The 16,005-nt window shown below is 48.4% G+C and overlaps 1 protein-coding gene across 1 annotated transcript in view; it reads right to left on the bottom strand.

The window, feature by feature from the left end:
* FLT1 (fms related receptor tyrosine kinase 1) overlaps positions 1-14,050 on the bottom strand; it is a 159,965-nt gene extending 145,915 nt beyond the window's left edge. Inside the window, exon 1 of the mRNA XM_074377969.1 lies at positions 13,685-14,050. Coding sequence (XP_074234070.1) covers positions 13,685-13,748 — 64 coding nt within the window. The 5' untranslated portion in view covers positions 13,749-14,050. The remainder of the gene's footprint in view (positions 1-13,684) is intronic.
* Between the last annotated feature and the right edge of the window lie 1,955 nt (positions 14,051-16,005).

Below are 16,005 nucleotides of genomic sequence, written 5' to 3' on the forward strand. Positions count from 1 at the left end.
CCTCACCTGTTTCTCTCTGCTCTTTAACCTCAGCATTTATTCTTCCACTTAATACTGCAAACATATACTAAGAGAAGGAACCAATAATAACTATGACAAGCAAGATCACTTCTTTAAAGTGTTTATATCTTAGGCTGGACAACAGATACACAAGTGTGTGTTCTATATATATATATGATAGATGCAACTATATACGTACAAACTAGTTTTTGTACAAATATAAAGTGACATTATGTTGATGCATTATCCCAGGGAAGCACCCGACATGGGGGTGGCCAACCGAGCCCAGGGAGTGAAGGACATTCTCTCAGAAGGACACTAAAGGTAAGACCTGAAGAATGAGTGTGTGTTTGCTAAAGGAAACTCTAGGGTCTAGAGTTTCCAGACCCTCTAAAACTCATCTTTACTTTTTAAACAATTGTTTTCTTTACCAACTACTTTTTTTTTTGGAGGGGGGTGGTAATTAGGTTTATTTATTTTTTAACGGTGATACTGGGCATTGAACCCAGGACCTCATGCATGCTAAGCAAGCACTCTACCAATTGAGCTATACCCTCCTCCCCTTTTACCAACTATTCTTCTCTTGCTTCCACAGCTCTGCTTTCCTTGACCTCTTTGCTGAGATATTCACTGGAAGATATGCCTAGGTCACATTGTGCTTTTTGAAATCATGTAAGGATGGATGCAGAGTGAGGGGAATAAACGAAAATGATCAGATGTGACACACCAGCCAGAACTTAACCTGTGCCTCCTTTTCTCTCCTCTTCCTGGCCTGCATGACGGACGGTTCAGAGCCAAGAGGAAATCGTTTCCAACACAAATGTTCTTAACCGAGATGGCAAAACCAGCAGCAGTGGTAACAATGCTACCTGGTACCTTCAGGATGCGCTGATGTACCTACAAATTAAGATTCCCAATCAACTGTCTCTCTTCTGGGCTGTTTGGGAAACTTGACCACTAAAAGCATCCCAGCAGGAGGGTCTATCTAAAGGAAGTATCTCTTGGTGATCATTTCTCTCCCGGCCAGGCAACTTACATCCTCGTTCTGAATCCTGAGTCTAGATTCAGTACAGGAGAACATGGCAGCTTGGCCAAGGATACGAAAGGGGTCACTGAAACCAGAGGATGGCCCAGGTAGGTAACAGCACATTTCAGATGTGTAGGGAGAATTCCTGCCAACTCTTAGACATATTTCTGCCAACCTCCTCCACTACAGCCACACATAGGTTCTCAGAAGGTGAACCAGTATGGAACCATGACTCCAGAAGAGCCTCTGAGACCCAGAGGGCCGACTCGGATACAGTGCCAGGCAGTTCAACCGTTTATTGAGTGACTACTACATGCCAGGCTCTGTACTGGATCACAGCTGTGAAAATGGAGCAGAAGCCAGTCCTTCCTCCCGAAGGGCTTTCAGCCCTGAGTGGCCCCTGAGGACATGAGTCACAAAGAAGCAGATTAGGTAAACACCACGCTGTGTTCAAGATTATCTAAGTCAACAAACAGATCACCTCAAAGCTATGCACACTTTTTTTTTAAAGGACATGTTTTAGAGTACAAGGAGTCATAAATTCTTTGCTAACGTAAGTGATTAGCTTCAGTTAACTTCACAGTTCACTTCGCAAGAGACTTGCTCAATGGTGAACCCAGAGCACAATAAATACAACCCTGTTTCCCTCTTGAAAGAAAATATAGTGGGTTAACTGGTGAGAATTGCTTGAGCACCTTTCAAGGGAATATATTAAAATGTTCTAATATAAAACGGGCTTCCAGGCACCACACACTGGCAGCTGAACAGGAACCCGGACTCATGACTGGTTATGAAACTGCATCAGGAGAATTAAATTCAACATCATCCATGTCTTCCCTCATGAAATCACAGCCAAAAAAAAAAAAAAAAAAATATATATATATATATATATATATACACACACACACACACATAGGTATATACATATGGCATACAAAAACATCGTTAAGAAAATACATTTCTTAAAAGAAATCTCCTCTCCTCAGTCTGTACTTAAGACTCTTCCAAACTGGTGAGTGAATTATTTGAGCACGGCAGTTCCACGCCCGTCTGCTTGGACTACAAAGCACATTTAAAATCAACAACAACTCTATTTCCACACGTCGGAATTTTATTCCCCCTAAAAAGAGACCTACTGGGATTTAGAATCACTGACTTTAAAGTCCAGTCCCAAAGGGCTAAAGCAACGTAGAAATTCTTGGAAATCAGCATTCATGTTAGTCTCCTGCACATCTAAGCGACTTTGTGTGGCAAATACTTGGCTTAAGGTATTTTCCATTTACCAGTTTTGAGGGCAGAGGCTGGGACGGGGGAGTGAGTGGCAGAACCACTTCTAATCTGTACACCAGCAATGTGTGTCAAATATCCCCTGGCCCCGAGAAGTTACAGGTACACAGAGTCCATCCGGGGCCGCGCGATGGCTCAGTTCCCATGTCTTTCTTTTTCTTCCCCTCCAGTTCTAGCAGAATTCCCTCTGGAGAAGATTTCAAAGCTATAAAAATTTCTAAATAACAACAGAACACAAAAATCTGATCCAGCAGGAGACACTGAGTGGAAAAGAGAATTAAACAGGTTTTCCAAAAAGAAAACACTGCCATTAATCATAGACGAAGCGCTGGCACCCGAGTTTACACTGCCTTTTACAGTTGTTTGCTTGCAATTCCCTCTAATACAACCCCGTCTTTCCGTCTGTTTACATGTATTTTTGGCTTCTCTAATGCCCACTCAGAAAAAGAAAACAATCATAAAAATCAAACAGCATATATATCACCACTCCTTATAACTTTCATCCATTTGACCACATTTTCAGCTGCTTCCCTGAGATGAAAGATAAAACTCCTCTGTAGGTGGCAGAATTGGATTTTTCTCAGATTCAGATAAACATGGTCATATTCTGGTTTCAGAAGGGGTCCCTCTTCCTAGTAATGATCCAGGAAGAAGTCAAATACTTTCCTTCTCTTTCTTGACTTGCAGGCTTTGAGTATCTGAAAGAAAGGGTCTAAGGAAGAGCAAGAGACCCAAGGAGCAACAGGGCTTATAGAAATGCTTCCATTTTTGAAAACTGTACAAGGACTGTCAATCAAACAGGGAAACCAAAGCCTGTGGCGGTGCCCATCCCAGAGCGCCGGGAGCATCCTCTAGTGCACTGCCCTCGGACGTTTGTCTTTTTCCCATGAGCATTGGAGCTTTTTCTACTAAACGCTGAAAACCAAACTCTGTGGTTTTCCTGAATTCCTAGATGTTATCATTCAAGGTCTTTTGGGTAAATATTGGTGGAAAGAGTACCAATTTTAAAATCGGAAAGACCTATGTTTTCAGTCTTGGCTTGGTCACTCTGTAAGAATGCGACCCTCAGCAAATCACCAGTTTCCCTGAGCCTCAGGGTTTCAATTCATAAAACAGAGTTAAAAGTGCGCACATTGGATGGTTAGGAAGAGGTTCACGGCACACGGCACCTGCGCTTGGAGGTGCCCAGCTGCACATTCCTCCCCTTGCCTTGGGGACAGAGTCCTCCCCCATGCCAGCTCAGGAAGCATCTGCCTTCGGGGCCTTTCTCATCGTCCAGTTTTACTAAGAAAAAGCTCCAAGTCTTTGTGGTTTCTGGGATCTAAAAGGTGCAGAGAAGTAGACATTTGATTCCTGGAAACAATCTGGCCAAAGGCAGCCCCAGCTTGTTCAGGGAATTCTTCCTGAATCAAAGCATAGCCTCATCCGTCCCTCTATGTGATCTCAATCAGTTACACGTCACATTTCGGAGAGCAGTTGGGAAACCTATATAAAGTCAAGTTCTTATACTGGTGTTGGAGATCCTTTCCTGACTTGAATTTTTGGGAAGGTCCTTGAATACCAATGATAAGAAAACCCACATGATTAAATCTCTTTCTTAGCTATGTTCAATATCTTATAATAACCTTTAACGAAAAAAATTATGAAAACAAATGTATGTATGTATATCCATGACTGGGACATTGTGTTGCACACCAGAAATTGACATATTGTAATTGACTGTACTTCAATTAAGAAAAAAATTCTGTCTTAGTGGAGAATTTAATGGTGCCTGTGACACACAGCAGTGGGATCTCTCAAGGCCACTCCAGGTTGGAGTCGCAGTGGTGTCTCATGTTCTTTGGAGACGGCAAAACTCCAAGGATAGAATGGTTTTGAAAGAAGGGAAGGAAGACTAGCCCGCTCTCACCCACAGTCTGTCCCTTCTCCCCTTTGCCTTTCGGCCGTAAGGCACAGTGAGAGAAGGGAAGTTGAGGGTCTGATAAAACCAGACTGAAATTATCCCAGTTTAGGGAGGTATTTAATTTACCTAAATACTTAGGTTATCTGTGATCTTAGGAAAAGTATTTAATTTACTTAAGCCTCAGTTTCCTCATATTTAAGAGCATAGCCCACTTACCTCGGGACTGAGTAATATAATATGTGTAAATCAAAGTGCCTGACAGTTCATAAGGGTTGGTCTCCTCCTTTCCCTCCCCCAGCACACACAGCCTCACCACATCATCCAGAAGATGCTCAGAGACCCTGTGAGATAAGCCAAGAAGCTGCAGACTGCTTCCACTCACAATCTGGGGTCCACCGTCCCCCCTTGCCGATGCCACGGGGTTTGTGAGAGGCCACCTTCACTGTGGCCTATGGCCCCTAATCAAGAGTTACGAATAGGACTCTTCCTTGGGCTCAGCTGTCCTTAGCTCATGGGTTAAGAAGGGCCAAGGCATTATTCACTATGATTTTCTTGGCCAAACTCCAGCCTAATATCTAGACTGAAAAGAAAGGTTAAGTGCTGGACAGCAGTGTGTTCAGCTTGAGGGGTGTGGCCACGAGACTGGGCAGCCCCTAATAGAGAGGAGCCTTCTCCCCAGCCCCCACTCTGAGTTAGGACCTCTCTGACCAGCCCAATGTCAGGTCGCAGGAGTGGTGCTGCAGGACTTGCAAAGGCCCTAAGGCATCCACTGTCGCCCTCTCAGACAGCCCCTGCCTCCAGGAAGGACGCCAGGCTAGACGGCTGGATGGCAGGAGGCTGGGTATGGAGGGAGGCCAGGGAAAGCCAGCGCCACTGTCCCAGTTACAACGCCAGGTGACTAGAGCTGCAGGAGCAACCCAGGTGAAGTCCAAAGAAAACCACGCAGCTTAGCCCCACCCAGATTTCTAACCCAGACTCAGGAGACATCTCGGGTTCTTGTTTTAGGCCATGGAGTCTCGGGGCAGGCTCTTATGTAGCAACAGATGACAGACAAAATCGTGTGGTGACTCAGGCCTGCAGAAGCAGTGATTCAGCAGTGGAAAAAGGCTATGCTCTTTCTGTATTTGAAAACGAAAGTGTCCAAGTGGAGCTCACAGAATAGGCTTAAGTGCCCCCCGGTGCCCTCAGATGCTCTCAGGGGAAGGCCACACGGTGGGAGGCCAGCTCGGTCTCCAGTATGGCGGTGGTGCAGCTCACCAGTGGGGACAGAGCCACAGCATGTCACGGAAGTTAGCAGAGCCCGACTGCTCCATCAGCCACCCGAGCTGGGGACACTGACCCCAGCAGAGACCTAGAGACACAGACGCTCGGTCAGAGGCAGAGCACCGCAAGACTTCCGGCAGCTTCGTGCGGGGCTCCCTGGAGGGAAGCAGGACTGGACCAAGGCACGTGGCGGCCCAGGCTGGGCCAACAGCACGGCACCTTTCCAAAGGACCCTACAGGCACGTGCCAACTTTTCTGTAGAGCCGAGGCTGAGGGCTCAACCGTGTGAGGCAGGGAAGGAGGGCTACTGTCAGCCTCATTGTCCAGACCAGCAGCTCGGCTCTGGCTCCCAACTCACATCCCTCACTCGGCAAAACAGACCCGCTTTCCTCAGAAGGCAACTGCATCACGTCCAGGGTCGCCCCAAGCACTTTATCCCGGTGTTCCTCCGCTGACACTCACTCCTCCTCCGAAGCCCACCGTGTTAGATGTCCAGTGACGTTTTAGTGCCTTCGACAGATTGGCCCCGGTCAGATGCCTCCCCAGTGACCAGGCCTCTCACACCAGCCCGAGGGCAGGGGCCCCAGAACCACCTGGGAACCTGTTGGAAATGCAAATTCCTGGCCCCACCCCAGACCTACTGAGTCAGAAACTCTGGGGCAGGCCCAGCACCGCAGCGCAACCTCTCCAGGTGATCTGGGTGCGTGATAGAATCCGACCTGGGAGCTTTAAAATTACTGATGCCTGGGTCCTATTCAAAAGTTGCTGATCAAATTGGTCAGAAGTGCAGCCAGGGCAAAAGGATTCTAAAAATCAAGCTCCCCAGATGATTCTACTGCAGAACAAAGGCTGGGGACCGTGGCCCGAGAGAAAAGCAGAGGGCTTCACAGAACTCAGCTGGCATACCAATTACTAATCAAGGCCACAGAAGGTGGCCTTGAGTTCACGTGATTTCGTATTTGTATGTAACAAAAGCCAAGGCTTCTCATTTACACAAGACCTCCTTCACAAAAGAATCTGATCCTTGTTATAGCTTTAGTGGTGTCAACCAACTGCATGGGTGGGGCTGTCACTTGAAAGGAAATGCATTCAAACTCCAGTTTATGGAAGTTTATTCAAACTCAGTTAAATGGAAGGAGAGACGACGGGGCTGAGGAAAAGTGCCCAGAAGCACTGGGGTCACCTGTGAAAAGACAAAAGATCTGCCCAGGAAGAAGGCGCAGCCCAGCACGATGGGACGGCGATGCCGCCGTGACGTCGGGGATTCCAGAGAAGGATACTTAATCTTCGCTGATTTTTACACCAAGTGGCTTTGCTTTGGAAGCAAATGCCTTGTCAAACTTCTATTTCTGGTTAAAGCCTATCTATATAATGCTGTTTCTAGTGTTCTTCACCAGGTCCCTCTTTTCTAAGACCCTGACCTTACACACATGGGGTGCTTAACTCTGGTACTCTTCAAGAGCACCACCTCTGTTTACTCTGATTCCAGGTCCAAGCTAAGTCTAAGATTCTGTTAAAAAAAAAAAAAAAAAAAGTCTTGAAGTAGGACACAGGTGTCCCAGCAAAGACAAGAACAGGAAGAGGCTCCTCGCTGTCCCAGGCCTAGTCCCTTGGTCACACAGGTCAAAGGTCATCACTAGGATGCTGGCAGAGAGACACTAGGGCTAAGAACCCTTTACTAAAATCAGTGCTTCTCAGTTTTTAATGTGCAAACAAAACATCTGGGGACTTTATTAGTGTACAGGTTCTGACCTGTTAAGTTCCCAGGGGACGCTGGGCTGTGGATCCTGCTTTGAGAAGCATGTTGCGGGCATATGCAAAGTGTGGGGGTGGGCGTGGGGGGGGTGGGCGTGGGGGAAGGGAGGCACCAGCTTGAGCCAGGATCAGAGAAACAGTTTCACACCTAGTAGGTGGGTCCTGCCAGGAATCTATTTGCATGAATGGTTGAGGAGAACTCATTCTAAGGAAGGAGGAAATCAGACAACAAGCCTCGTTGGGTAACAAGGGTCCTATTGAAACAGAGCCTGGATTCTGAGTGTGGCCAGGTCTCTGTCATTCAGATTTGCAACCCAGCCCACCACCCAGTGACTCAGGCTTGAGTCTACGAGAGGATGAGCAAATCAAACCATGAAATCTGAGAACACTAAAAACTGTGTAAGACACTGGAGGAAAGGCGAAGTGCTGGCCCCTCGCCAGTAGAGGCTCGGGCAGAACTGTGTGGACTGGGGTCCCAGGGAAGCATCATGACAGAACACAACAGGACTAAGGACATGGGTATCTCAGGGAGATGAAGACCACAGGTGATTTCCTACAGCTGAGCCACTCACTGCAGAGGACAAATGTTATCTATTGAGAACAGCCCCTTTAAGGAAACCACTGTAACTGAGGCCAAAGGGACAAGCAGGAGTGCATGAATATACTGGAATAAATTCATACCTGGCCCTGAGAGATTTCTCCTTTGAAATGATAGTGTGGCTACATCATTCACTCATTCATTCATTCATTCATCCCAACACTGACCAAGAGCCTCCATGCCAGGCATGACACAAGGTGCTGGAGCTCTGAGGACAGCTAAGACGTGGGCTCTCCTCCTGCAAGAGCCAGGGCAGACACCCAAACAGAATACCAGCAATGCAAGGTGACAAGAACGGGATGAGGGACCCAGAGAGCATAGGAGGTGACACATAGGAGTGGCGGAAACTAGGCTTCTGTCTGGGGCTGTACAGAGATGCTTACAGAGCTGGCGATTTCTGAGCTGAATTTTGGAGGCAGGGGAGAAGATGCAGAGGGAGAAAAGGGGTCTTGCAGGCAGATAAACAGCACGAACAGAGAATAATGAAAATGCAAGGCACAGCTAAAGATTAATGAGTAATCTCTCTGACGGGGGTAGTTTCGGGCTGGGACACAGGGTGTGTGCAGGGAGGTGGTCGCAGACAAAACTGGTACCATAAGCCACAACTGTTTAAACCAGATCAGTTCAAAAGGAGGATTCCAACTGCTCACAAGAAAAATGAACAGTCTTCTTACCAAATCTCTTGGAATACGAAGCAGCCACCATTTGGATATTCTTCATTAAACGCCTGATGGGCTTTTATATTTTTTCATATTAAAAAAGATGCCAGTTAGTTTAATAAATTACAGCACAGCTATACCATGAAATGCTACACAGTCATTAAAAACACTGTTGTAAAAAAAATTAATGGTGATGCCTTATAATATGAATGAAGCATTAAGTTTAGAAAAGCAGTTTAAATGTATTTTTTCACAGAGCAGCCTATAAACACATATCAACCACTGCAGTATGCTCATATGGTCCTGATTGTGTGTATGTGTGTAAAAAAATTGTGTGTCAATGGCAGGAAAGACCATTAAATGCATTCAGTAAAATGAGAAATAAGATTTAAAAAGAGTGGGGAGGGTAGAGCTTAGTGGTAGAGTCCATGCTTAGCATGCACGAGGTCCTGGTTCAATCCCCAGTACCTCCATTAAACAATAATAATAAAATAAGTAAATAAATCTAATTACCTCCCCCCCAAAAGTATTAAAGAAAAAAAAAAGATTTAAAAAAAGATGCCAGCATTTAAAAAGAAATTTTAGCACTGTAATAATGTCATTCAACAGATATTTGAACATATGTACTCTGTTTAAGGGAGATTCCTCTTATATACAAAATACAAGAATGAAGAAATGTCAAGAATGAAGAAATGTAAAATGAACACTGGGTTCTGTTCCTGGAGCCACCGCTAGCCAGCTGTTGACCTTGAAAAAAAAAATCCCCCAACTGCCCTGGGTGGATATTCTCATCTCTGAAGGAGTAGACTGAGTCCATGAGGCTCCATCTAGGCTGCTAATCTATGTGTCTGTGAGAGGAGATCTAGGCTCTCAAGGAGCTGCCAATCAGGTAGGAGCGATAATCAGACATGGCTCGCAGGCCTCCAGCTTCTCCAAGACTGATGGGAAATCCCCAGGAATTCTTGACCCCGCCCCTCGACATCCGCCCCAGCAGCAATGCAGGAAATCCAGTCCACTATCTTCAGCAGACTCAATGGAACCATTTCCTTAATGAAACCACCCCCCCCCCCCCACCGCGGTCCCAGATACTAAGCCGGAGGCTTTCCTTTCAAGCCCTCCCTCCATTACCCCATTGCTCCCGTTTCCTTCCCCTCCCTCAATCTGGTATAAAATCAAGCACTTTAATCAGCAGCGTGCAATTTCCAAGGCACCCAAGTGTGTGAGGGATCAGCAATGATCCTGGGAAGCATCTGGCAGGGGATCGTGTCATCCTTCACAAGCCTCACCAGTATACTGAGCCCAGTGGAATGGAATGGACTGTTCTATTAAATCACTTAAGTCAAATGCAACAGATGCTTCTAACCATTCCTAATGACGTATTTTTACTTAAAAAAAAATAAGGTCTGGTGTTATTTCAAATGTCCTTCTTCCTCTGTCCACAGTGACAAATGCTCTGCAAAGTGATGATATTTACTTGATATCCAACAAACTCCTGACCGTGCAGCTGAACCAAGACCCTAACACCAGCCAGCTCTGCATTTAACACCCAAGTGCCAAGAGAGCGTCTATCACTCTCTCTCCACTCTCATACTCACTCGAATACACATCTCAATTTAAAGCGCCACAGAAACTACTTACTCTGTTATTTGTCCTCACTTTGCAGAATTCCCAAGCCAGAGTAAACATCAGTCATAACTTTCCAATCGATTGAGTAACATTCCTCAAGGACACTGCATTTCTTTTCATAGATACAAAACGAATTTTGGGGGCAATGTATCATTTTCAATTTCTATATTATATACAGTCAAAGTAGATTTAGAATATCTCAATAGTTTCAGGAGGAACAAAGGGGTTATTTGGTTCTAAAAAGTCATAAAAAATAGATTGAATTTTAAATAAAACGGTTAGTATCTTCGTTGAAATCTGAAACTCTTTTAGACTTAAGTTATTTGGGAATTCAAGCGAGCACTCATTAAGAAGAAAACAAGAAATACACACGAGCATAAAATGAGTGATATCCTTAGAAGAGATGATGTAACTAGGGCTATAAAGTAGATTCTCCTTCATAGAGTTACACATTCTGTTAGTAAACAAAGCTCAAGATAACGTTTACTACTGGTGTGGGCAAACTCTTAACAATTTAGTTCTTGCAACCCAATAAAGAGCAAGGAGATGGGGTGGAATCAGGTGCATTCCACTAGTGAAAGTACGAATAACACACTGTGATTACTGAGAGCAGGGGGAACCAGTTCATCCTTCCAGCCCCAACTCTGGCATTACCGGGTTATCATCCATCCCATATGCACTGTAGTTAGGGGTGGGCGGCAAAGAGACACTCTGTCAGTCTATTTCTTGGAATCATTTATCGAATTTTAGAGTTGGAAAAGGCCCCTAGTAATAACCATCTTGCTAATGTCTGAATTTTACAAATGAAAACAAAACAAAAACTCCACTTAGTGCTCACTAGAAAAGAAACTGGATAGTCCATTAGAGAATTTTCAACAGGGAAAGGAAAAAACTTAATAATAAATAGATAAGTTTCCATCATTTGGAAAGCTACGTGGACTGCTATGTAATTAACATTTCAAAACACGCAATTCCAAAAAACACAACAAAAAAACGGTGGCTTCATAAACCTTGGGGAAAACAAAAACTTATGTAAAATTAGCTTGAGAGATTTGTGACATTCATTTTGGAAATGAGTATTATTTTCGTGTACATTTTGATTTAACTTTATGTTACTAATTAGACTTCCCTCACAAAATTTGCAAGTGGGGCATTTTCAGTTAGTTATAGCAAACTGTACGTGTCAGTTGCTCCAAAGTTCAAGAAAAATGGGAGCAGACGAAAAGGGTCTGTGGCTTTAATCAAGGGTGTGGTGCCTTCAAAGTAAGAAAATGTGACTTTGAGCTGGAGAAAGGAAGACTGGTATCCTTTTGAGAGGAAGAGATTGCAATACAGAGTCTTAGAAGTATCTGAATTATTGGCATCTTTTTATTTCCCAAGATATTTGGAAGATGGTAAATATACTCTTTATGGGGAAATGCATTATCTTTTTGTATTACTGAACCTCTGATTATTTTATATCTCAGTGCACTGTGCATACACAATATTAATAACTCATAAATATTATATAGCACCCGACAGTGAGCAGACCTGGCCCGTGATGGGTGCATGTTGACTCCTTGCACAGGGCAGAAACTTCGCCCCTGTCTGTACTCCACTCTCCAGACACGCAGCCCCTCCATTGAGCCTGAAAGCTGAGGCAACTTAGAAAGCAGGTGGCTGACTGTTTTACGGGAGGCAGCAGTTAACTGATGGGAGAAGCCTGTGGTTTACAAAGACACAATTTGCAATTACAAACCCCAGCTGCTGATAGAACGTTCCCCTAAACCCGCAGGTGAAGTTCTCACCTTGACAATGTTTTGTCTTGCTTTCTCCCTGTAACACACATGTAAAAAATTTCAAAATCACAAAAGACTTCCAAGACTTCTGCCTCATTTAAGTAAAATAAAATCTAAGAGAATCATAACAGAATCTCATTCGTGTTTCTGAAAAGCTTTCACCGATCTTAAATTGCTCCTAAACCACGAACAGAACTAGACTTTGCTAGTTTTTGAAACAAAATAAAGATATATACGTGTGAAACAGAAAATCCAATAAAACATACTTTTCCTGCCATGTTTTTAATTCACAGTAATTTACCGATATTTACTTTTACATAACAGACGGACATCAGCAAGTTATTTTGATGCTCTAAGCAATTATATTTCAAAATAAGTGACTTTTCAAACCCCAAAAGGTGTTTTTGAAATAGAAAAGCCGTACTTCATTAACAGTTATTTTAGCAACAGTTCCAACTTAGAGCCAGCTCTCAGACGGTAGGACTTCGCCTTGCATCTCGGTAATTAGAACCATTACTTGTTGTTTAGAAACTGATGGTCAAATTAGTCTTCCCACTGAGAAAGTATTATCTGTTACTGCCTTTTAACAAGTATTTTAAAAAATATGCTCAACCCTACTGGCTTTCCCAGAGATCTTTGCAGAGAGTTATTTTACGTTATTGTAATTTATTTCATATTTTACCTTTCTTCCATGTTGCTTAAAAGACAAGCGCCCCCCAAATCTGGCTCTTTGCGCCCAGGTGGACTGAACCAGGGGGTTTGGCCATAGCCCCGCTGAGCAGAATGGCAAGTCCCGGCCGCTAAGTGCCCTTGGGTTTTGGCGCCTCTGTGGGAGCTGCCTCCACTCTAACCGCAGTACCACCTCCGGGCCCCCGGCGGTTTTCCCTGCCGCCCACGGACCTCACCGATTCCTCAAACCGCATCTTTTGGTCCAAATCGTTTGCCCTTTCTTCTCGCGGAATGTAAAGACTAGAATTGCAATTCCGAAACTTAACGGTATTTGGGTCCTCGACTGCCCTCGTCGGTTACGGTCATTCGGGTCGGCGACCTGGGCTGGACCAGCGGCAGGGGCTCCACTCGAGGTACCGCGCGCAGCGCGCTCAGGCCCAGCGGTCGGCGAGCGGCGGGAAGGAGCGGCCGCTGGGGGAAGGTTCCCCAGGGCAAGCGGGCTCGGGGGCCCGAAGTGGGTCAACGGATACAGCTCTTGCCATCTCCTGGAATCTGTGTGCTCCCACCAGGAACGCAATTCCCTTCAAGGGGGCTCACCTTCCCTCAGGAGGCGCGACGTCGTGGCCAGTGCCCAACATCACCAACTGCAGGTCTCAGCCCAGCCCCGGGGCAGCCTCGCGGGCGTCCTAGGAACAGCCGCTCTGGGGGCGCCGCGGACCCGGCCAGGCCGCCTGAGAGCAGGCTTTGGGAGACCGGCAGGTCCGAGGGCTCGGCGCTCTCGGAGCCCAGAGCCTGGGCGGAGAGACCGGACTTGGAGGAGGTCGCCAGGCAGAGAGGATCAGCGACTCCAGCCGCAAAGGGGCAGCCGCTGCGTAGACCCGAGAGCGGCGATGCTCGCGGACCCCTGCAAGCTGCTCTCCGAGGCGCCTACCCCGACCGCTTGGCGGAGGAGAAAGGGCGCCATGGCCGCAGGAGTGCCCACCGCAACTAGTGCCGCGGGTTCCCTGCGAGCTCCGCACGGCTGCATCCCGCCCCCCCCCCCCGCGCACCCGGCGCCCCGGGGCGTGCCCCTGCCACCCAGCCAGCCCGCGCCGGCTTCCCGCCCGGGCCGCGCCTCACCTGTGAGAAGCAGACCGCCGAGCAGCGCGCACAGCAGGACCCCGGTGTCCCAGCAGCTGACCATGGTGAGCGCGACGCGGCCTGCCCTCCCGGTGCCCGCGCTCCTCGCGGGCGCCCGCCGCAGCCGCTCGAGCCTGTCTCCTCGCGCCGCCGCCGGCCCCGCGCTCCGGCCCTACGCCCCGAGCGCCCCTCTCCGCGGCTCCAGCCGGAGAGACAGCCACTTCCCCCGGTAATCCTCGCAGCCCGGCGTCCTCTGGCCGTTGCGTTCCAGCTCCGGAGCCCGCTCCGAGCCGCCGCCGCCGCCGCCGGGGAGGAGCCTCGAGGAGCGTCCGCCCGGCGCGCTCCAAGCCTCCAGCGGACCTCGATTAAGAGGAGCCGAGGGCGGGGGCAATTTATAACCTTTCCCCCCACCCACTTCCTACCCCGGCACCTCCTTCCAGTGACGTCAAGGGGTCCCCCACCCCTCATCCGCCTCCCCAACAACCCTCTTCCTCCGGGACCTGATTCCCTCCGGCTCCGGAGGGGGAGGGGGCCGCCGGGGGCGGGGGCGGGGAGGGAGCGTGCGTGGGGAGGCGCGGGTGGCGGGGCCCCGCAGGGCCGCCGGGCAGGTTCACGGCTCCTGCTCCCGGCTCCTGCCTCCTCCCCTCCCTCCTTCCTTTAGCTCTCAGGAAATCCTTGCAGTCTCCCTCCGCCCGGCTTACTCAGCCCTGGGGGCCGCCCGAAGCTGGGAAGGGGACAGGGCTGGACCTCCACCGCCCGGCCCCCGGGGCGGAAAGTCCGACCCTGGGAAGCTGGCTGCGCCTCCGCGACGGTGTCCTTGGCACGGAGGGGCGAGGCGCAGGCTGGCTCCCTCCCTTTCCTTGCTCTTCCCGCGTTGTCCCGCCGCCCCCGACTCCCTGCGACTCTCCCCAGACGTCTAGGAAGGCGCCGGACACCCTTGGCACAGGGGACTGCGCCAAGAGCTCCCGCGGGGCCCGGACGCTCGGCTGGCACCTTCGGGAAGAGAGCGAAGCCTCTCAGGTCCCTGGGGAGCGCGTCTGTGGCTTTTTCGGCCGCACAGATGCACCCGCCCAAGTCATTTCCTAACCCCTCCGCTTCCTAGAAGCAAAACAAGCAATAACATCATGATACCTTTTAAAGGGCTGAAGCATGAAGCTGCTCCTTCAACTTTTAAGGGCCGAGCACTTGAACTTTATTTTCTAAGTGCTCGAAAAGAATCTTTCTGGTGGCAGCTTGCTACGCAGGATGAGTGACTCCACTGCTCTTCGAACAAAACTAGGTGAAATTAACATGAGGCCCTAGATCTTTTGCGATGACACTAATTCCACCTTGTTCTCCAATTACGTCTCCATTACCTCGAAGGCTGATACCGTCCTAGGCTCCACGGAGTAGCCCAGTCTCGTCCCTGTAGATACTGCCGGTTTGAAAAATAGCTCTATTAGAACCTGACAGATGGTCAGAATGTGATGGCTCCTAAAAACAGGGCCAGCGACTTTTACTGAAGGGCTGGACTGCGCAACCTGAAGTTGCCACACCTCTGGGCGGCACGGCGAGGACAGGTCGTCCCGCTGGGCGCCCCACGCGGGAACCATGCGTCTGCGCACCTGGCGCTGGGGCCCGGGAGCCGCAACCCCACGCAGCTCAGATCAGGGGAAGACCACGTGGAGCTTTTGTGCGCCTGCAGGCTTCACCTCCTTTTCTTTATTTTTCCAGGGCTCCTCTCCACTCTCCCTGGCTCCTTTTCTCTTCTCCCCCAGACTTAATCTTGCAAAACCGGAGGATCACTCCGTGAACACTTGAGTATGAATCTCAGGATTAGAGGCTGACAGCGCTGATCTTTCTCATAATCGGTCCCCCATCCTCAGTCATATCCTGGGACACACGCGCAGAGCCGAAATTTCCCACTGCCTCACTTCAGAGCTGTCGTCACTCCGACGCTCTCTCCCAAGAAAAGGCTGTCAGCATCGCCCTTCGGCAGCCCCTCACAGAGCCAGACATTGTGTTGGGACCAAAACCATTGTGATGGGAAGATGTCTTCCAAGGGGCTTAGAATCTGGAAAGGAGGTTGACCATAAGCGCCCTGGCTGACGTTGAAGTACGAGGGTCACGGTGCTGGAGGGAGCTTGGGTCCACGATAGGCAGAGAAGAGGCGGTCTGTAGTACAATCTACAGAAGTTTACTACAGCTCTTCAAATGCTATTTGAGCTACAACACTCCACTTACCTGCTGCATGAATCTACATTGAGTTGATTTGTGAAGCCAGAACAGCTATATGGTGGACAGTTGAAACAATCTTCATAGCCTCAGATGTCAAGCAACAA

This window comes from Camelus bactrianus, chromosome 14, assembly GCF_048773025.1.
Source record: "Camelus bactrianus isolate YW-2024 breed Bactrian camel chromosome 14, ASM4877302v1, whole genome shotgun sequence".
Lineage (NCBI taxonomy): Eukaryota > Metazoa > Chordata > Mammalia > Artiodactyla > Camelidae > Camelus > Camelus bactrianus.